Genomic DNA, 22,982 nt, shown 5'->3' with positions numbered 1-22,982 from the left:
CGGCCCTCGCCAGACTTAGAAGAGAAAAAGAAAAAGAAATTTTTTACTTTATTTTTTATTAATTATAAAATTCTTCACCGTATTTAAGCGATATAAATTCTTTAAAAAAACTACAAGAAACAAGATTTCCTAAATTGAATTAAATACGAAAATGGTTCGGGCCCAGAAAAGATTGAAAGACAAGCAATAGCAGACCCATCATCATCAACTGGGCCGGTCAGTTGTAACGCTCATCGTACCCACCCACCGACCGTGTTCTCCTCCGCCATCGTCACGCTTTGCTTGAACCAACTTAACTGCCACTCCCTCTCTCCCAACTCTCTTCACTCTCTCTTCTCAGATCTCTCCCTATAATCACCGCCGTCAGCCGCTCCCCCGGCTCGCGCATCTCTCTCCGTCCGCCGCTCGCAGACCCCACAGCTCGGCGGGGCTCAGGAATCGCATTTTCGCACCAACGAGATCGACACCCGGGGACATTGTCTTAGGAGTAGGTCTCCGATACTCCCCTCTCTGAGGCAGCGGTCGAGTTATGCGTTGAAGCCGAAATGGAGAGAGATTCGTCCGACGAAGACGACGACAGCCACCACCTCATCCACCAGAACGACACCCAGCCCGTCTCCTCCACCAGCCGGCGGCACTCCGCTTTCGACGTCGAAGACTTGGATTCCCGCATCGGCACCGCTGGCCGCTTTAGCTTCAGGTTGGACAAAGGCTACCTCCTCGCGATTATGATTTCCGTTCTGTTCCTCGCCGCGTTTTTCTCCGCGGACATTCGCGGCTTGTTCTCCGGCGGTGCCTCAGCGTTTAAGCTCGATTGGACCGCTGATCGCATGAGAGAGTCCGAGTTACGAGCTCTGAGCTTGTTGAAGCAGCAAAGGTTGGGGCTTTTCGGTTTGTGGAATCATACATTTCTGGATTCCGTGATTGCTCGTAATGGGCCCGCGAATTTTACTTTGAGTAGCTCGAATTCGAGTGGGTTGAAACACGATAATGATCATCTGTTGGTGTCTTCCTCGGCTTTATTAGAGGATTTCAAGTCCGATGTACTTAGGCAGATTAAGCTGAATAAGAATATTGAAGAGGTATTGCTGTTGCCACATCAGTCAGGAAATGTGTCCGTGCAGAATGGTGATGGGGATATGGTCGATGTGAGTTTTGGTGATTTTGATTTTGATCGGTGTCCGACAGTGGATCAAAGTTCCTTGGGGAGAAAAACCATTGAGTGGAAGCCGAAACCAGATAAGTTTTTGCTTGCCATTTGTGTTTCTGGTCAAATGTCGAACCATCTGATTTGTTTAGAGAAGCACATGTTCTTTGCCGCCGTTCTCCGCAGGATTTTGATTGTTCCCAGCTCAAAAGTTGATTATGAATACAATAAGGTGTTGGATGTCAACCACATTAATGATTGCTTGGGAAGGAAAGTGGTAATGTCATTTGAGGAGTTTTCTGAGGTCAAGAAAAGCCACTTGCATATTGATAGATTCATATGTTATTTCTCCTCACCGCAGCATTGTTATGTTGATGATGAACATGTCAAGAAGTTGAAGGGCTTGGGGATTTCAATGGGTAAGCTTGAGTCTCCCTGGGTTGAGGATATTCAGAAGCCGAACAAGAGGACTATTCAGGATGTTGAAGCCAAGTTCACAGTAGATGATGATATGATTGCAATTGGAGATGTTTTCTTTGCCAACTTGGAGCAAGAGTGGGTGACGCAGCCTGGTGGCCCTCTTGCTCACAAATGCAAAACTTTGATTGAACCTAGTCGTCTTATAGTGCTCACTGCGCAGAGATATATTCAGACATTCCTGGGAAAGAACTACATTGCTCTTCATTTCCGGCGGCATGGTTTTTTGAAATTCTGGTATGTCACTCCTGTTCTCATTTTGCATCCATGATGAATGAAGGACATGCTAAGTCATTTGTCTGTTTCTAGCTGATTATTCTTTGGGTGATTCTTGTACCACGTGCGGCCTTTGTCTTGTGGTTCATGCTAGTTTTGCTGCATTCTCATGGTGACAGCAGAAGAGCTCATATCTGCTAGGGTGTAAACTTGGTATTTTTAGCTCATATCTGCATTCTCATGATTATTATTATTATTTAAAAAAATGATATTTTTAGGCCAACTCTTATTATATGGTTTTATTAAAGGCCTCTTAGCCTATCTATCTAAGGGGCCTTTTCTTGCTTGTCAGTGCTAACCTTTGATTGCAGTTTAGGCTTGACTAGGAATATAGAAAAGCTTTTCCAGTTTGCTACAGCGGACTGTTAGCAGGGTGCCGTGCTTTGTGGGCTTGAAATGTCCTACACAGCCATGCATTCTTTCTCATTACAAACAGTGATGTCTTTGTTGGGTTTAATGCTGAAAGATAGCGAGCTTCTGTATTTGCAAATTTAGGTGGAAAATACTTGCCAACATTGTATTATGAACTTGCTTTATCTAATTTGACTGCAAACTGCACTTATAGCCATCGGCCAGAAAAGTGAAAACCCGCACTTGAGAAACTTATTGAGTAGGATTCAAACAATGGGAATACGTGATTTTATATTTGGACTCATGATCATATGATCTGGAGTCTTGCTACCATTATCCTGATGTTTTTACTATAAATGCTTGGTTTGATGGCAGTTTAGGGTGGCAGCGGAATGAGTTTCCAGCATTTCCATCTCTATTTTCCTAGCTTCACAGGTCCAACTTATATATGATTTCTATATATGTCTGGGATTTTGAAATTTTCTTTTGCTGAGGAACATAATTTGAAGTTTGCTCCTTTTGTTTTATAGTTTGAATTTTGATGTTTTGCCAATCTTACAGTTCATACTTGTTCAACAGTGACATATAAGAAATGCCCTTTTAGAACTTGGTCTGTATGATTATTCTGCACCATAGGCACGGACATAATATTTGCTCTGCCTGATGGATCTTCTTTTACTAGCAATGCCAAGAAACCCAGTTGCTTTTACCCTGTCCCTCAAGCTGCTGAATGCATCAAGCGGGTGGTGGAAAGAGTTGATGCACCTGTAGTTTATCTATCGACAGATGCAGCAGCGAGTGAAACAGGCCTCCTGCAGACTCTTATTTTTTCAAATGGGAAGCCTGTACCACTGGTGAAGAGGCCTGATCGCAGTCCTGCTGAGAAATGGGATGCTTTGCTCTACAGACATGGCTTGCAGGACGATCCCCAGGTAATTCACAATGTCGCAGACTCTTTTTTCGTGGACTCAAACATGATAGACTTAGAGGAGCTCCAGGATCACACTAATCTAGTTCACCCAAGTCAATCATCGTATGTCATCTTTATGAAAGAAATAAGCAAATTCAAAATGCTTGGCATGCAGCAAATTGGCTTGGTTGAATAGGGACAGCTACTCCAAAAGCACATAAAATTTGTCTCCTCTAACATATACTCTATAGGCTCTCTGGTTCTTTTGTTGCCTCTGAAGCAATAACCTTATTCCAGAATCTGACTTTGCCAGTGGATATATTCTGAAAAGGGGCCTCTAATCGTTCTCTTCCTCTTTACTGAACTTTTTCTCTATCACTGTTTTGAATTGTCTATGAGACTCTCACATCTTAATTTCATGTTCTGTCCTGAAGGTGGAAGCTATGCTGGACAAGACAATATGCGCAATGTCTAGAGTATTCATTGGAGCCTCGGGATCTACTTTCACACAGGACATACTGCGTCTGAGGAAGGACTGGGGGTCGGCGTCTCGTTGTGACGAGTACCTGTGCCAAGGCGAAGAGCCGAATTTCATAGCAGATGATGAGTGAAAAGAGTTTGGATGCAATCGCATGACCAACCTTACTCGACCTGCCTCCGTTGGTGGCATGAGTGTTGGTCGAGACCATCGCCTCAGCCAGACGTATCGACCGAGATTTGATATCCACGTAATGTTTTGTCCCAGGCTTCTTAAATTTATGCCCGCAAGTTTCCTCCCATTCTTTATTTTTTTAACCTCTTTAGGCTTAGTGGAATGATATGTAGCGTGCCCACCGTTCATTATTCTGGCTATGGCTGAATTGTGTACCTTAGTATGGTTACGAAAAGATGGTTTTTATTTGAAAAAAAATAAAATATGTTTCACACGAGGTGGTGTTATTGGTTTCTATTAGAAAGTATCATAGGTGCGGGGTGGGGTTCAAATTCCGCACTCTACAAAGAGGCAGAGTAAAAGTCGGAAAAAGGGGAGTTAAGAGAGAGAACAGGTAAAAAAAAATCACAAGAAAGTAAACTTTCGAAGAAAAAAAATCAACGTTGAAAATGGAAAACTCAATGTGTGTTGGTAAACCAACCTTTGTTGGTAACATAATCGTTGGAAATTTACATGCCACTCAAATGAATGTTGGTTTTTCGTACATAATGGTTGGTAAACTCAAGATTGTTGGTAAAGGTAAATAAAAGTTTTTAAATTATAAGACAAGTCCTTTTTGTCAAAGATTAGAAGCTGATAAATTAAAGACCTACATGACCGTCGGTAGCTAACTCAAATAAGAATTGGTAACGCAAAAGTGTTGGATAACTTCATCAAACAGTGGCTGATGATTACCCCAATTTTGTTGGTAATAAACTGGAAAGAGCTAATAGATTTGACGGTTTAGTAAGTAAGGTAGACAAAAATGGGCACCTCAATTCAAAAGTTGATAAATTCTAAAAAAAATAAACATTAGCAAGAATCTGAAATCGAGACTTTATAAATCAAAACTAATTAACAACGCAAAGGAAGAAAGCTTTTGTAAGGGAGACAAATAAAATATTGCTAAGTGATAACAAGAGTCAATAAATGAAAAAAATCAAATAAATGGCGACAAGTAAATCAAGTGAGAAACGGCAAATTAGAACCAAGTTTAATCGGAAAAAAGTTGGTAAGTCACTCAAATAAAGATTGGTAAATTGTTATAGAAGTCGGTAAATATAAGGCACCGGTAAGAGAGCTAAATAAATTTAGTTAAAATAAGGGTAAATTGTAGATAGAAAAACAAGTTAGCGCTTTCACAAAATTGTCGACAACTTCCCATCAAGTTGCTCGGAAATTAGGGGCTGCATGGCAACCATTCTGTTCCAAAAAGTGATTACGCTTAGAATGATTTTTTTCGATTATGTTTCCTAGATGAGTTTTAGAAAATCGAAACGTGTTTGATAATCGCATAAAATTTCTGTTCATGGAACAGAAATGAGTTTAGTAACCGCACAAAATTTCTGTTTCCAGGAACAATTTCTCTTTCCACTTTTTTCATTTAAGTTAAATAATTATGTAGTTATTTTGTAAAATTTCATCCTAAATTGAAGACCAATTTTCAATGTACACTAAAATAATTTAAAATACACTATTTTTTTAGCATGTCATAAATGAAACACAAATTTTAATACTTGGTTTTGGGAGGAGAGTGACGTTTTGAAATAAAAAGGGAGGAAAAAAGGACAAGGGAAGCCGTAAGACCATATATAAAGCCCACGTTCACGCAAGTGCAGCGACACGGGATACAATGAAGATGTACTTAATAATTGACTCTGCTGCTTGTTACGTCCCTTTGCGTAAGCATATGTTGATGTAATCGTGGACATATTTTGCGATTCAATGAGCATTTTGCACATGTTACTAGACATGCATACATGTCGACTTGCGGGTTCCTTTATGTCATACCAAATTGAGCCTAAGTTTTGCAAACTAGTGTAATGAAGCTTGGACTACATGAAATAAATGAGTGTATTTGGTCAATATATTGAGAATTGCACAACAAGTATGGCTTCAAAAGTTAGGTGGTGCGGACAATCCACTCAAACAATTCGACAACAACACAATTAGTGTGCCGAAAAGCAAAAGAAAGATGCAACGGTGGCTGTTAAAGAAATTCCAGTGGCAAACGAAAGACGTAAAAGTGGCTGTTAAAGAAATTCCAATGGCAAATGAAAGGCGTGAAAAAGAAACTAGTGTTCCGGAAAGCAGAAAAAATATTTCAGTGCAGTGACAGAGATCACAAAAAATGATCATGTTAGTTGCTAAAAGTAGCTAAACCCAGAATCCACAACAAAACAAAGCAAGAAATAGCCACACTACTTCATTGATCCCACAATCAAGTGATTATCAATCTAAAAGCTACTTGTCTTCTTGTCCCTTCTTGTAACATGCTGGGGAATGCCACTCTGTTGGCCACAAGTTGAGTTCTTCATTGAGGTATTGGTGTGGCTTGCATGATCATCGCATCTCCGACCGTTTCCCTGTTTAGCACTTGTACTCTTAAGCCGACATGACTAGATTTCACAATGAACCAAAAAAGCCAGTAAATACTTAAGTCAATCCACTTACAGTCCCATCAACATGAGTCAATATACTTTCATTGGCGGATTATACCTTAAATGCATCATAATAAATGTTTTGCTTGCTACGATAAACATAAATCTTGCAAAGTACTTAAAAAATAAGATTACAAAAATCGGAAACACAAAATCATAGAATTTCAGCCATATTGTTATCCATTTCCATTTGATTTGCAATACTTTTCCTGAACATGTTTATCTCGGAGGCCTCTTCATGAGATAAATCAACTACATCCTCTTCTTGTATAGGTCCACACAGGTATTTCGGATCTACTATATCGGGAAAAGTTTCTGTCCATCATATCTTCGTCACGAATGTAATTATGAAGAGCATAACATGCAATTACAATACATGCTTGCTTTCGAACCGTAAATTGAGGCATATGTCTCAAAATGAAAAAGCGTTTTTTCAATACCCCAAATGACCTCTCAATGGCATTTCTTAGTGAAGAGTGCCTATGGTTGAACATTTCTCTTGCTATTCCAGATTGTCTCCCTCTACTCCTATAATCATTCAAATGATACTGTTTACCTTTAAACGGAATTAAAAATCCCGGAAGTGTTGCATAACCAGAATCTACCACATAGTATTTGCCTATAATAAGGTATATATACATTTGTTATGATATGCGGTTGTAATACAATCATAAAGAAAATCACTCCTTATGGACAAAGCAAATACCTAGTGATGGTTGAGGAAATTGCAGTGGAGGAATCTCTAGTATTGCCAAGAGGACTCGAGAATTGTTGGCAGATCCTTCCCACCTAGTATACATGAAAGTAAATTTCATATCTAACGAACAAACACGCAGCACATTCCGGGCGGTAGTCCCTTTCCTACCTCTATAGGGGATTTGCTTCGACATAGGGACATAAGCATTAATGTGGGTGCATCAATGACACCTATGTAGCCCTACGATTTCATGAAAGTCTAATGTTATTTGATGATGTAACAATGTTATGAGAATCATACCTTAACGTAGCATTTATGGTTACGATCCATAAGAATCTTCTTTGGGATATCATCAAAAGAAGGTGGTTTGATAATCTCTTTTGCAGTTTGAGAAATGTTTTCAACACAATAGTGAAATATGTGCTGATTGTTTGTCCTAGACGTTCGAATCTCTTACATAAATCTCCGTTAGAGTTACCATAACCAACCAAAGATAAGAAGATCCCAATTTGTTCATTTACCCTAACATACCAACTATCTTCCAACCAACCTCTTGTTGTCATTCAATTACTTAGGTTCAGAAAATCATGTCTCTCCAACCTAAAGACTTCATATACTCTATTCGAATGTCCACAAAGAATCTCCCTTACCCATTCGGCTCTTGACAATTGACTATTCCCGATTGATTCTTTCGTATGCATGGACATGTCCATCATAACAATGCACAACCATATTATTATTATGTCAATATCATACTCATAGTAATGGTTAACCGGTGCTACCTGGCCATTAGACTCACTATTTTGTCTCCCTTTCGTAGTAACTATGCCATCACACAAATACATGAACATTAATATAGATATCTAAAAAAAAACCACTAACAACCAATAACATAAGTCGTAGAATGAAAGCAAATCAAATAAAAAATTCGCACGTAATCTATTTTGGGATGAAAGCCGAATAACATCATAACATAAGTCATAGAGTAAAATGAAACCAAACATGTTTGGTTATAAGTTACTTGGGGCCTATATGGCAACCATTCTAGTTTTGTGATTTTGTTAAAAAAAAATGAGAATCATATTTAGTAACATAAACGATTCCGATTTTGATTCCGTTTGCAGAATCAGTTTTGAAGAAAAATAAGTACAAAAAAAAGTTGGTTTTGGAAAAATAACCACTTTTGAGAAACACAAAAGCATTATCTTTTCTCGCTTTCCCTTTCTCTCGTCACTTCGCTCGACCTTTCGTAAACACAAAACAACGAGACTCTCAGACTCTTTTGTTCGCGGCTCGGTTCACGCCTCCTCCGCCGCTCCCGTGACTCACTAGCTCTACTGCTGCCGTCCGCTACCCTCATCGAACGACTTCGGTGAGTTTCGCACGACTCGGTTCTATTCTTGTCTTCTCGCCCGAGCTTGATTAGGGCAACCCTTGCCGTCTTGTTGCCCGAGCCCGAGTAGGGCCGCCCTTGCTAGATTGGGGAGGGCGGGCTCGCCCGAGCACAAGTATGGCGGCCCTTGCCAATCTTAGCTGGGGCCGCCCTAATCGGGCGACAAGACGAGCTGCTTCTTTAGTTACTCCTTGTCCATTGAGGGATTGCATTATTATAGGATATTACAATCTATAAATGGATATATTCATTCAGCTTGTCACTACTAGCATATAGATCTACTATTCCTCATTTTGCTAAAGTCAATTCCTGCTGCTAAGAATTAGAGGTAGGTCTGTTAATTTAATACTACACTATCTTGTGTTAAGGATTCACTGTGTAATTATGTTGAAGTATATTCGGTGTTATTAGAAATTAGTAAGTAGGTGAGTCTTAAGTAAGTTTTTGGTGTCTCTCTCACTCTACAAATTGTTTCTCTCTTGTACTCTTTCAATTAAGTTTTTAAGTAATATATATAGCTTTTGGGTATTTTCTCTGTCCCTCTCTTAAGATCCTAGAATATTTACAAATCATATTTTATTTGATCTATCCGGAGAATCAATCATTGCCTTGATATGAAGTCTAGGTTGCTGTAATTTTTTTCGAACCGCAACTTGCAGCAAATCCCATATGGAGGTAGAACGAAGCAATTCTAGATCATTATATGCAACTTTTTTTGAACTGCAACTTGTACTCACACTTGTTGTAATTTTTTTTGAACTACAACTTGGATCTATTTTTTGCTGTTTTGCTAGATTTTTTTATGCACTTGACTAATTTGTATAGTCACATAGGGGTACCAAGTTTCAATTTCTATTAGCTTTGTTGTAAATATAGGTATCGGAACATAGCAATTCTAGATCCAATTGCATTTCCTATTGCTTGCTTCCCGAAAAGTGTATATACATGCATCCGACTATGTTATGGTTGCGTGTGATAGCCAATGGCATCCAAGAAAGATGAATTTAATACAAAGTGGATCGACCCTTTCACCAACCTCTTTATAAGTTTGATGGTAGAAAAGGTAAAAAAAAAGGAAATCGCACCTCTTGTACTTTCGGCAAAGCGGGGTGGAAAACCATACAAGCTGAATTCAAAACTCGAACAGGACTCGAATATAAGCAATCATAGATGAAGAACAAGATGAACAAATTGAGAAGACAGTTTGGTAGTTTTAATAAGCTTCTTTCACAATTAGGATTTGGCTGGGATTATGTAAATAAAATAGTTATTTTGATGATCCAAATATATGGGAAAAGTACATCAAGGTATCATTTAACTTTTGGTCATTTTTGGATCATTTTGTATGTGTATTTTAAGAGGTTTGCTTATGTTGCTGAAGTATGTCTTTATTATGAAAATTGCAGGATAATATTGAATTCGTAAAATTCAAGAAGGATGGGTTTCCTCGGTACTTCGAATTGTCTATTATATTTGGTGATATCTATGTTACTGGGGATGAAACAATAGGAAATACGGAAGATTTGATGGTGTCCGAGGAATGTGACAATCATGGTGGTCATGTAGACGATGATCCAAAAACTTTAGTGAGTATCCCATTGATTAGGGAGTCTTTACAAGTGGACAACACAACTTGGATATGACTCCAAATAGCAAGAAGAGAAGCAAGAGTATCGCAAGAGATGATGAAATCTAATGCAAGTCAACAGAGTGACTCTGCCGCCACTTCACAGGTCGCATTACCACCTGTAGACCCCTTCTTCGTATTTGCTGTGATTAATGTCCCACTTAGCATGCCCGAGATGGATTCAAATCTTTACCACAAAGTATTGGAACGAGTAATGAATAGTGCCATGGAGGGAGGCTTTCATCCAAACTTCAACTGAGATGAGAAATGAACTTCTCCAACGTCTTTAGTAGATGTTGGAAAATGTGTTGGGGATTGCATGAGATTTTTATGTTTGGTTTTATTTTACTCTATGACTTATGTTATAGAGTTATTTGGCTTTCATCCCTCAATGGATTGTGTAGGATTTTTATGTTTGGTTTCGTTTTAGTCTATGACTTATATTATAATATTATTTGGCTTTCATCCCACAATAGATTGCGCGTGATTTTTATATTTGGTTTGCTTTCACTCTACGACTAATGTTATTGGTTATTACTTGATTTTTCTTTCCCAGATATCTATATTAATATTCTTGTATTTGTGTGATGGCATAAGTACTGTAGGAGGGGGACAAAATAGTGAGTCTAATGGCCAAGTAGCACCAGTTGATCATTATTTGGATGAGTATGATATTGACATAATATGGTTGTGCATTGTTATGATGGACATGTTCATGCATACGAAAAAACCTATTAGGGACAATTAATTGTTAGGAGCCGAATGCATAAGGGAGATTCTTTATGGACATTCAGATAGAGTATATGAAGCCTTTATGTTAGAGAGACATGCTTTTCTGAACCTATGTAATTGAATGACGACAAGATGTTGGTTGAAATATAGTCGGTATGTTAGGGTAAATAAACAAATTGTGATCTTCTTATCTTTGATTGGTCGGGGTAACTCTAATAGAGATTTATGTGAGAGATTCGAACATTCGAGACAAACAATCAACACATATTTCACTATTGTGTTGAAACCATTTCTCAAACCGCAAAAGAGAATATCAAACCACCTTCTTTTGATGATATCTCGTAGAAGATTCTTATAAATGCTATTTCAAGGTATGATTTTCATAACAATGTTACACCATCAAATACATGTAGTTGATAATATCGTATAACACTGGACTTTCATGAAACTACAGGGCTGCATATGTGCTATTGATGACACCTACATTAATGCTTCTATTCCTATATCGAAGCAAATCTCTTATAGAGGCGGGAAAGGGATTACTACCCAGTATGTGTTGCGTGTTTGTTCATTTGATATGGAATTTACTTTCATGTATCTTGGGTGGGAAGGATTTGTCAACGATTGTAGAGCCCTCTTGGCAACACCGAAAACTCATTGGCTGCAATTTCCTTGACCATCGCTAGGTATTTGCTTTGTCCATAATGAATATTTTCTTTATGATTGTATTGTAACTGCATATCATAACAAATGTATATATACCTTGTTATAGGCAAATATTACATGGTAGATTTTGGTTATGTAATACTTTCAGGATTTTTAACTCCGTTTAAAAGTGAATGGTATCATCCGAACGATTATAGGGGTAGAGGAAGATGACCCAAAACAGCAAGAGAAATGTTAAACCATGTCATTGAGAGTTCATTTGGTGCATTAAAAAACTGCTTTTCCATTTTGAGATATATGCCTCAATTTATGGTTCAAAACCAAGCATGTATTGTAATTGCATGTTGTGCTCTCCATAATTACATTCGTGACCAAGATAGGATGGACAAAAACTTTTCCCGATATGGTGATCCAAAGTAACCGCATGGACCTATACAAGAAGAGGTTGCAGATGATATATCTCATAAGGAGGCCGCCGAGATAAACATGCTTAGGAAAAGTATTGCAAATCAAATTACAATAGTTATGTTTATCATAGCAAGCAAAATATTTATTATGATGCATTTAAGGTACAATCTGCTAGTGAAAGTATATTGACTCGTGCTGATGGGGCTAAAAGTGGAGGTTTTGTTTGGAGTTAAGTTTTTACTGGCTTTTTTGGTTCATTGTGAAATCTAGTCATGTCGGCTCAAGAGTACAAGTACTAAATAGGGAAAGGGTCAGAGAGATGAGGGATAAGTACACCGTGAGTTCCATAATTTGTGTACGGCGTTCACTTGAGTACCATAACTTTCAAAACGTTCATTTAAGTGCCATAACTTTCAAAATCATTCACTTGAGTGCAATGTCGGAGCAAAATCGTTCACTTGAGTGCAACAACAATTTTTCCGGCGTGCCACGTCAGCTTTTCGGCGTATCACGTCATCTTTTCGGCGAGTTACGTCAACTTTCCGTTCGTGCCATGTTAGTTTTCCAATTGCCATGTCGGCTTTTCCGGCATCCACGTCAACTTGGTACTCAAGTGAACGATTTTTAAAAGTTATAGCACTCAAGTGAACGCCGTACAAAAGTTATGACACTTTTAATGTACTTTTCCCGAGAGATGATAATCATGCAAGCCGCACTAATACTTCAATGAAGAACTCACCTTGTGGCCAACAGAGTGGCATTCCCCAGCATGTTACAATAAGGGACAAGAAGACATGCAGCTTTTAGATTGATAGTCATTGGATTGTGGGACCAATGAAGTAGTATAGCTTTTTTTTTTTTTTTTTTTTTTTTTTTTTTTTTTAGATTCTAGGTTTAGCTATTTTTAGCAACTAACATGATTATCTTTTGTGATCTATCTCTTATTGCAATGAAATATTTTTCCCGCTTTCCGGCACACTAGTTTCTTTTTCATGCCTTTCATCCGCCATTGGAATTTCTTTAACAACCACTATTGTGTCTTTCTTTTGCCACCGGAATTTCCTTAACAGCCACCGTTGCGTCTTTCTTACGCTTTTCGGTTGCTAAATTGTTTGAGCGGATTTTCCGCGCCACCTAACTTTTGAAGCCACACTTGTTGTGCAATTCTCAATATGTTGACCAAATACACTCATTTATTTCATGTAGTCCAAGCTTCATTACAAAGGTTTGCAAAACTTAGGTTGAATCCGGTATGACATAAAGGAACCTGCAAGTTGACATGTATGCATGTCTAGTAACATGTGCAAAATGCTCATTGAATTTAATTTTCGCAAAATATGTCCACGATTTCATCAACATATGCTTACATAAAGGGACGTAACAAGAAGCAAAGTCAATTATTAAGTATATCTTCATTATAACCCGTGTCATTGCACTTGCATGAACGTGGGCTTTATATATGGTCTTACGACTTCCCTCTTCCTTTTTTCCTCCTTTTTTATTTCAAAACGTCTCTCTCCTCCCAATGTCGAGCATTAAAATTTTCATTTATGATATGCTTAAAAAATAGTGTATATTAAATTATTTTAGTGTGCATTGAAAATTAGTTTTTAATTTAGGATGAAATTTTACACAGTAACTACATAATTATTTGACTTAAATGAAAAAATTTGGAAGAGAAATTGTTCCTAAGAACATAAATTTTGTGCGATTACTAAACGAGTTTATGTTCCAAGAACATTAATTTTGTACAGTTGTTAAACACGCTCCGATTCTCTAAAATTTATCCAAGAAACAAAACAAAATAAAAATCATTATAATGAGAATCACTTTTTAGAAATAAAATGGTTGCCATACGACCCCTAACTCTTTCGGAATCCATTAGAACAGAAAAATCCTTTTCATCCGGAACGATATAATGAAATCCTCCATTGTCGATTCGAGCTTAATAATATCGTAAATGAAAGGACTTTGATGAGGTGTAGGGTTCAGATGTTGTGGTTGTTGATTTGAAAGATCTTAACCTACTCGGTGATGTCTTTTTGTTGTGGCTATTATTCTTGTTAAACAAGGATGATGATGGCCTAAAAATTCAACATGCTTCTGAAATCATGTTGAGTAGTGTAAGTTTGCCCCGAAAGTTGGAAGATATGAGCAGAGAACCCATGCGAGTCCTCTCTGAACTTGATTATAATCTTCATGGGTGCTTGGTCATTCCATTTTTGGAGATTGGAACACATGTTGATACATCAAAGACGTGTACGAGGGGAAATTGCTCGGGGAATCCTAAAATTTGTGTACATAATGCAATCAAATTCTAAAATATTTTCACCGACTCTGTTAGGTCTTAACCCTTTTTGAAAATGTTTAATTAAGTCATTTTTAAGGAACAGTACCTAAAATACTTTTAAAGTAAATATTTAAAGGTCATAACTCTCGGGAATTTCCCATAGGGTTTCACATGGATCTAGAGACGCGAGTTATCCTCTAAATTGCCGGCTTAACAAACCCAATTTCTATTTTTTAACCCCACATATCATCCCATGTGTTCAGGAAAAATTTCAAATAAAGGCTCACATGCTCTTATTTTCTCAAATAAGGGCATGATGTGAATCTTATTTCAAATAATGGCATAAAGTGACCAAATCGTCTCAAATAAAGACTTTTGGCTGGCCGATGAGCATGTGACCAATTCAACAATCGAAGGAAGGGGCATTTTAGTAAAAAAATCTTAATATATTTTTAAAAATAATTATTTTTTACTTTTCTTTTTCTCTCTTCCCTCTAGCCGTCATCGAAGCTCGTCGATGGCCGGTAGAAGTCGCCGGCCTCATGCGAGGGCCTCCGAGGGAGGGAAGAGGAAAAAAGAAAAGAAAAGGTAGAGGCAAAAAAGGAAAAAAAGAAGGAAAAAATTCAAAAAAGTAAATATGAAAATGTTTTTTGGCCGGTGAGGTCAAGCCTTTCTTTAAGACTGATATAGCCACTTCATACCCTTATTTGAAACAATATCTACTTCGGGTTCTATTTGAGAAAATGAGGACACTTCAAGACTTTATTAGAAACAATGTTCACTTCAGACTCTTATTTGAGAAAATGATGACACTTCAAACCCTTATTTGGAATATTCCATTGTGTTTATGTTGGAGGGTTCGGCCTTTTCTAACTTTGTTTTACGCTCCAACGGATTTCCATTTTTTTTTGGTTGAAAATAGAGCAGAAAATTATTATTATTTGGTAAGTTTGCCGTAGAAAATTCATAAGTTACTCTATAAATGCTGGTGATTTTATATAATAATTAATAAATTTAAGTTGTGGGTAAGAAAGGTAAATAAAAGTTCCTAAAATGATAAGATAATTTCTTTTGTTAGATAAGAGAAGCTGATAAAAAATATAAAAAAATAAATGAACGTTGTACTGAACTTAACTAAGAATCGGCAACGCAAAATTTGTTAATAACTTCATCGAATAAAAGTTGGTGATTAACCCAATTAAGATTGGTAATTTCTAAAAAGATTTTGACAGATTTAACGGGTTCGTAAGTAAGGCATATAAAAATCGTTGTGTTCATTGAAAATTTGGTAAAATAAAATGGAAAAACAAAGAAATGTTGGTAAACATCCCACATGAGACTTGATAAATCACAACTAATTAATAACCCGACGAAAGAAAAGCCGGCGATTCACACAAATGAAAATTGGTAAACTCATACATGTCAACGAGAGAAAAAAGCCCAAATAATCATCGATTAGCAATTCAAATGGGATCTGGTAACTTAATATCAGTTGGAAACTTAATCGAAAGCAAAGTTGGTATATCATTCAAACAAAGATAGCTAAATTCTTATAAAAGTTGATAAATTTAAAGCGTTGTTAAGAGAGAGAGAGAAAAAAATGGAAAAGCTAACTCTATTCGGTGTGTCAATGTTTTTGCCAACCTCTTCCATGAACCGGGCCAAAGATCTCTACTAGAGTTTGGGCCGGAGCGGCCCAAGAAAATGAACCCGGGTCGAATAACGGATACAACCAAGGCCACGTGCATATCACGTGACCTTCCCTTTCCTGGGTAAGTCCTCCAACGGAGCACTCCTCTTCCCCAAGACGCAAGTAAGCATCGGAGATCACCAGAGAAGGGGAGGGGGAGAGCGACTGCGACTCGATCGAGCCCCAAAAAAATGGCGCCTGAACCAGAAGACGAGATCAAGGACGAGACGAACCCTCGCCCTCTCGACGAAGACGACATCGCCCTCCTCAAGACCTACGTATGTTCCTCCCCAAAAGATAAAACCCTAATAATCTTATCGTTCCTTGACCTTGTCCCTGCACCTGTGGCGGAAGAACTTGGGGGAACTGAGTCCAATGATTTCTTAGATTTGTTGATTTTGAATGCTGGTGTCTGCTGATAACCGTTTGTTCTGTCGACGCTAGGAGGAAGATGATAGCGTCCTCTAGTTTTGTCCAGTTGTTTCGTGTCCTTCAGACTGAAGGGTTTCTTTTTCCTAGTTTGCGGCATCGAGTGCTGAGACGATGATTCGGAGTACCGTTGTATTTCATGTTTCTTTCGAGTAGTCTGGCTACCAATACTTGTTTCCATTTTGGTCTTCTGTGTCATGAGTTTTGCGAGTTGACGTCCTTTCTTTCGTTGGATCATGCAGGGGTTGGGACCGTATTCTACAGGTATAAAGAAAGCCGAAAAGGAGATCAAGGAGATGGCTAAGAAGGTCAATGACTTATGTGGTATGTCTCCCCCAAACATCCTGGTTAATAGTTTCTTTAGAAGCATGTATTGCGTGATTTATCATCCACGTGAAAAGCCGGGAGAGATTTAGCATCGAGTTGAAGAATTTCATATCCTTCTTTCCATATGAAAAATCAATCTGAATTTAATATTCGACGTTGGTGAAGAGCAGACCCGGACTGTGTATCTTTATGTTTCACTCATTCACATGATGAGCTGAAAGCTTGGTTGGGTATGTGTAACTTTGATACATAAACTCATTTCTGTCTTTCGGTGACAATTGCTGCTAGTACTCCTTTCCAGAATTTAAATTGGAGGCTTCTTTTATGTTGATATTGATCAAAATGGAGTATGATATGTGTGACCAAAGCAGAATGGAGTGTAGAAATGCTAGAGTGGCTTAAGATTTTACAAGACAGAATCTTCATTGGCTTTCTAGTTTGACTTCTCTCTTGTATGTTATTTTCTTGTGCCCAAGGTATCAAGGAGTCCGATACTGGCTTGGCTGCACCCAGCCAATGGGATCTTGTTTCAGACAAACAGATGATGCAAGAGGAGCAGCCTCTTCAGGTAGGATTTCTGTCTATGTTTTTGAAACCTATTCTGGAAGGTAAATGTTTTTGTATAATTGGAATCTTGGGCTCTTTTGTGACTTAGGTGGCTAGATGTACCAAGATAATCAGTCCAAATACTGAGGATGCCAAGTATGTCATAAATGTCAAGCAAATTGCAAAGGTATGCTGACTAATTCTCATCAGTAAATTCATGAAACATCGATCTTTGTCATATTTTTTGGTCAACTGATCTTTGTCATTTGAGCATGCACTTTTGTGTTATTGAAATATGAAAATGAAGTTGATGAACTTCATCGAAATCTAGGAGGAATTTTGAGTCTTTTCTGCGCTTGTATTATGTTTGTAGTCCTCATCCTTTTCTCTCATTCAGATGGTCTGATATGATGTTACTGTGATTTGCAGTTTGTTGTTGGGCTTGGTGACAAGGTTTCACCCACTGACATCGAAGAGGGCATGCGTGTGGGGTAGGTGAATTGTGAATTATCTAGGTATCACTGTTGTAGCAGCATCTGGTTTATCATTGACAGTCAGACTTTGTATCCCTTTTATCTTTCCTTTTCTTTTAAATCACAAGCTCCAAAAAATCATGGTATGGTGCTTGTTCTGTCCTGTGGTGCCTCGGTACATTTTTTCCCTGGATGTGTCAGGCTCGGTGAATCTGCATGATTTTGATTTTCTTCAATCCATTACTTGATTGTAATTGTTTGGTTATCTTCTAAAATCTGGAACACACTGACTATGTCATGAGTTCCTTTAGTTGCATTGCACTTGGGACTTGCGTGTCGTTTGATATTGTGGATTGAGAAACTCTTCTTCATGTTTGACTCCAATCTTGTCATTTCAGTGTCGATCGGAATAAATATCAGATTCAGATTCCCTTGCCTCCAAAAATTGACCCAAGTGTGACAATGATGACGGTGGAAGAGAAGCCAGATGTGACGTATAATGATGTCGGTGGATGTAAGGAACAAATAGAGAAAATGCGTGAAGTAAGTCTTGCGCACTTCCAGATAGTTTGTGGCTTATTTTCATTTTGCTTTTAATCTCTTTTCCATTCTCTAGTCTGTGAACATGATGTCATGCCTACTTTTTGTCAATGCATTGAGGAGATTAAGATCATTGGTTTCATGCTTTTGAGTTCCTAATGTGTCTAGGTTGTTGAGTTGCCGATGCTTCATCCAGAGAAATTTGTGAAGCTCGGAATCGATCCTCCTAAGGGCGTTCTCTGTTATGGGCCACCAGGAACTGGTAAAACACTTTTAGCGAGAGCTGTTGCTAACAGAACCGATGCTTGTTTTATTCGTGTCATTGGGAGTGAGCTTGTTCAAAAATATGTCGGTGAAGGAGCTCGTATGGTTCGAGAACTATTTCAGGTGAATGATTCGGAATTTCGTAATTGAATCATCTACACTTATTTGACGATTTGAATGTTGAAATTTCTTAACTTATCGTCGTATTTGCCTACAGATGGCACGATCCAAGAAGGCTTGCATTGTGTTTTTTGATGAAATTGATGCTATTGGGGGTGCCCGTTTTGATGATGGCGTGGGTGGAGACAATGAAGTTCAACGAACAATGCTTGAAATTGTAAACCAGCTTGACGGTTTTGATGCTCGCGGTAACATCAAAGTTCTCATGGCAACAAATAGGTATTATGTTATTTCTTGCTGTAAATGACCGCCTTTGTCTTGCAAATTAGCCACTTGACAACTTCACATCATTAGCCTTTTCTTTTTCCCAAATAATAAGTAACAACGGGGAAATATCTCAAAATGCTTTCTGACCAAAAAAAAAAAAAAAAAAAATCCTCAAAATGCATCTGCCCATTTGGCTTTGTATGCTTAGGATGATGCTTTTCTTTTTTCTTATTTTGTTGATTCACTTAATGTAGTTTAAAGCGAGCTTTTGTTTGTTTCTGATTGTTCCTGGAATGCAGTATTCAAATCTACCGTGGAAGAACTTGAAATTGTGGAATAGGTTTTTTGAGTAACTTTACGAGGATTTGTGAAAGATAACAGTAGAGAATTGGGTTTAACTTTGTTATGTTAATGTCCTTACATATTCTGCTCACTGGGGTTTTATATTTCAGGCCAGACACTCTAGATCCTGCACTGTTACGTCCTGGAAGATTGGATCGTAAGGTTGAATTTGGTCTTCCTGATTTAGAGAGCAGGACACAGATATTCAAGATTCACACGCGAACTATGAACTGTGAGAGAGATGTTCGATTTGAACTCCTTGCTCGCCTTTGTCCGAACTCGACTGGTGAGGATCAGTAGCTGTTGAGCAAATTGCTGATCATACACTTAGTTTTCTTTTCAATTTCCTTGACTAAGGCTCTAATTGATGGAGTTCTTATGTTCAACATATGCTCCGGGAGTAATGCTACATTGTTTTGTTTTCATTTCTGACATCAAATTGTAATTGCAGGAGCTGACATAAGGAGTGTGTGCACGGAAGCAGGAATGTATGCAATCCGAGCCCGCCGGAAGACCGTGACAGAGAAAGACTTCCTTGATGCTGTGAATAAAGTCATCAAAGGTTACCAAAAGTTTAGTGCTACTCCGAAGTACATGGTCTACAATTAAAATGGGTGTTCCTTTTTTGTCATCTTTTTCTGTTTCCTTTTGTTTCTCCCGAAGCTGAAAACATTCAGCCCCCGCAGCTCTCCCAACCCTTATTTGAAAGTTATCTTGTGCTATAGTCTCTCTTTTAAGTCAAACTGATATTCAGCCGAAGTTGATGGAACATGCGGGCGAAAACCTGAGTCTTACTCTGCAAAAGTGGCTTTCTTTCTTCAATATCTTGAAGGATGGTAGGATTTTCATGTTCTTATTGGCTATGCGTATCCAGAGTTTCCTTGGGATGCAATCATGTAATTGCGCGGTCACTGGTAACTAGGCGATGGGTTGCTAATCATAAGCTTTGCTACCAACACGGTGTAACGGTTGCAGCTGGAGGGCTTGTAGTGACCAAATTCCTTTCTTTCTTCAACTGTCGATAGCCTGAGCGAGTCGTAGGCACGCAGGCAGTCTAGTCTGGCCTAGTAGACAGTGACGGCTATGCCAATCCCTGTTGGCCTGGATCAGGGGTTTGAACCTAGATGGTCGAGATGAGCATTGTTAATCTTAGGCGCTTAGACAATTAGGTGACCCTCAGCCTAAAAAAAATGACCAGAGTATTTTCCTTTGTACCGGGGTTCTTTAGAATCTGAAACTTTCGGGACGAGCCGAGCCGCTTTTGGGCCATCGGAACTTGGAGTCAGTTTTTGTCGGTTGTAACTTTTTGCTGCAGTGTCGTTGATCTGTGGTAGATAGCCGTTGCACAGGAGGAGCGTTTGGGCAAAATCGGATGTATGTGCAAATGGTTTATCTTAGTTATTGGATCTTGTAGGCTGTATGGGGGACTAACTAAATTCGGATTGAATGGTATTTTGTGTTTTTGAGAGGGACTCGGCATGAGTTGGCAGTCTTTTTGAATAGTGATCGACTATTATGACTTGTCCTTCGAATAAATCTGTGATATTTAGCTTCATAAGTTGGTCCCTGGGCGCGAGAATGATGCAGTAGAATCCTTAAAGCAATGCGTTTGGTGAAACATCATTACACTTCTCGTGCCTTACGGAATGAAACCGCAAGAAAGAGAACGGGTGGCGAAGGAACATGAATCGTGCATGCCGGATAAGGACACACGCCCCTCCCGGGCATGTATCTTGACTTATCTACTACATGTACCGGACCGTACACGAATCGTGGTGTTATATGCGATGACTAATCGCAACATGTGAGAATGTCGGAATTGCCTGCGATCCACACGCGTGTCGGGATTTGTCTCGGCGACCTGTTCCTGGAGACTTGTATTGGACAAGAGAAGAAAAAGACTCGGGGAAAAGGGGCCGACACATTCCTCGGTTAGGCATGAAAACATCACGATACGCCAATTTGCTGATCTCTTTTTAACCTTCTTTTTTACCTGAATCTGCGAAGAAACACGAGTCCTCTTTCTCTGAGATTGAAATCCATTTCCTTCCCGCGAAATCACCGGTCCTGACGGAGTTTCCTACCCTCCCACGCTTTTCCTTCTCTCTGCCGTCACGCAACGCGTTCGGGTTTGTTGGTGGTGATGACACTGATCTTAGCTCCCAAGACAAGTTTGCATCACCACCTGATGATTCCTTTTGACGGGCTAGAACTCAGAACGGGAGCTGAAACGGGGAGAGGCCACAGTTTGCGATGGAGGGTTCAAAAAGTGATGCCGAAAGCCATCTTTGTGGGACCCTCTTGGTGTTCTGTTCTCATATTGCTCGACGAATTTCTTCCCTTTTTTTAAAAATTTTTTTTTTACCATTTTCTTTGCTCTTATTTGAATTAGCTACCAACGTGCATTCGCATTTTTAATTTACCAATATTGCCAATTGGGTTCTTTAATGGGAAATGAAGTTGCTAAGTCTCCAAGTAAATATCGGTGTTTCATTGTGAATTAGTAAGTTTACAATGTTGGTAAGCTATTCCAATAAAAGTCGGTTAAAAATTAGGGATTTCTTTTTTTCTTTTTCTTTTTTGTGACAGAGATAATAGAAGTTAGCAATTTAACAAAGAAACCAAATAAACAATAACTAGATCTGCGATAAAGAATAAAAAAAACAACAACAACTAGCTCAAATAAGAATTAATTACGCAAAATTAGTTAAAAAATTAATCCCACAAGAGGTGTTGCTAAATAAGATGATTAGAAGCAGTAAGGTCACTCAATAAATCGGTGAATTAAAAAAAATTCGATGAACATTGATAAGCAACTCGAATGGGAATTGAAAACCCAAATTGGTTAGTGACTTAATTAGAGAAAAGTTGATAAGTCATCCGAAAAAGGTTAGTAATTTGATATGAATTCTTGGTAATTCATTAAAAAGTAAACGTCATCGGTGATCCCTGTATTTTTACTTTAAAAGTTAAACTCCTTTTTTTTTTTTCAAAAGCATCTCTTCATTTTTTAAAATATTCCACACTAGTCCTTTCTTCATACATTTTTTTTTGTCCGATCGACCTCTTATGATATGGATCGTCAAATTGCCGACATAATCGTCAGACTACACATGTTTTTTCTATGATTTGATCGAAATTTTTATCTAATTCCACATAAGCGCCAAATTAGCAAATATGAAAAATTGACAAAACCATAACCCAAACCACTAGTATGCAAACCTCCCACACCGGCCATCAATCCTTCTACCTCGGACCACCCCGCGGACGTCACCAATGCCGCTCGTCGTTGTCTTGCTTGGATCTAACATTGTGGCCGTGAGCTTGAGCAGTGGCGGCAATGGATGTGGAGAGAGAGAGAGAGAGAGAGAGAGAGAGAGAGAGAGATGTCCATATAAGTAAATACTGTTACAACATCGAGTTCATGTTAGCATAATTCATCACTAGAACGATTCAAGAACAACGGGTGGCACATTTTAGTAAATACAGGGATGGTATTATAAAAAAGAACAAAAAAAAAATTAATAGGGCTAATTTTAAAGTTCGAGCAAATATACAGGACTACCAGAGACGCCCCTAAATCAATGATCATCAATCCTTTAATTGCACCAAGTCAACGAAGTCATAGTTTGACCAGGAAAAAAAATTGAAGTCAGAGAGATGTTTATACTACTTTATCCAGAGTGGAATATCCACGTCATAAAATCCCAAGCCGACGTGTACCTTTTTCTTTGTCAATTCACAGAGGAAAAATGACGTCATTTCCAGCGACAAACACATCATCCAAATTCCTAGAAGACGACATTTTCATTTTGCGGCGTTCGAGGAGCGGCTTCTTACGTACCTCTCTCTCTCTCTCTCTCTCTCTGCTGTCTCTA

General features: G+C 38.6%; 2 protein-coding genes across 2 annotated transcripts; both read left to right on the top strand.

Moving 5' to 3' along the window:
* Positions 1–276: 276 nt before the first annotated feature.
* Positions 277–4,007, top strand: LOC115736373 (O-fucosyltransferase 36). Its single transcript, XM_048272113.1, has 3 exons — positions 277–1,861; positions 2,934–3,183; positions 3,596–4,007. The coding sequence occupies exons 1-3, from the start codon at positions 546–548 to the stop codon at positions 3,770–3,772; spliced, it is 1,743 nt and encodes a 580-aa protein (XP_048128070.1). The 5' UTR covers positions 277–545; the 3' UTR covers positions 3,773–4,007.
* An 11,892-nt stretch (positions 4,008–15,899) lies between these two features.
* LOC115736377 (26S proteasome regulatory subunit 7) lies at positions 15,900–19,960 on the top strand. The gene is made up of 10 exons (XM_030668064.2): positions 15,900–16,074; positions 16,468–16,549; positions 17,029–17,120; positions 17,208–17,285; positions 17,528–17,589; positions 17,970–18,114; positions 18,280–18,498; positions 18,593–18,774; positions 19,215–19,390; positions 19,556–19,960. The coding sequence occupies exons 1-10, from the start codon at positions 15,988–15,990 to the stop codon at positions 19,711–19,713; spliced, it is 1,281 nt and encodes a 426-aa protein (XP_030523924.1). The 5' UTR covers positions 15,900–15,987; the 3' UTR covers positions 19,714–19,960.
* The last annotated feature ends 3,022 nt before the right edge of the window (positions 19,961–22,982 follow it).

This window comes from Rhodamnia argentea, chromosome 11 (assembly GCF_020921035.1).
Source record: "Rhodamnia argentea isolate NSW1041297 chromosome 11, ASM2092103v1, whole genome shotgun sequence".
Lineage (NCBI taxonomy): Eukaryota > Viridiplantae > Streptophyta > Magnoliopsida > Myrtales > Myrtaceae > Rhodamnia > Rhodamnia argentea.
This window is presented reverse-complemented; position numbering and strand designations above follow the sequence as displayed.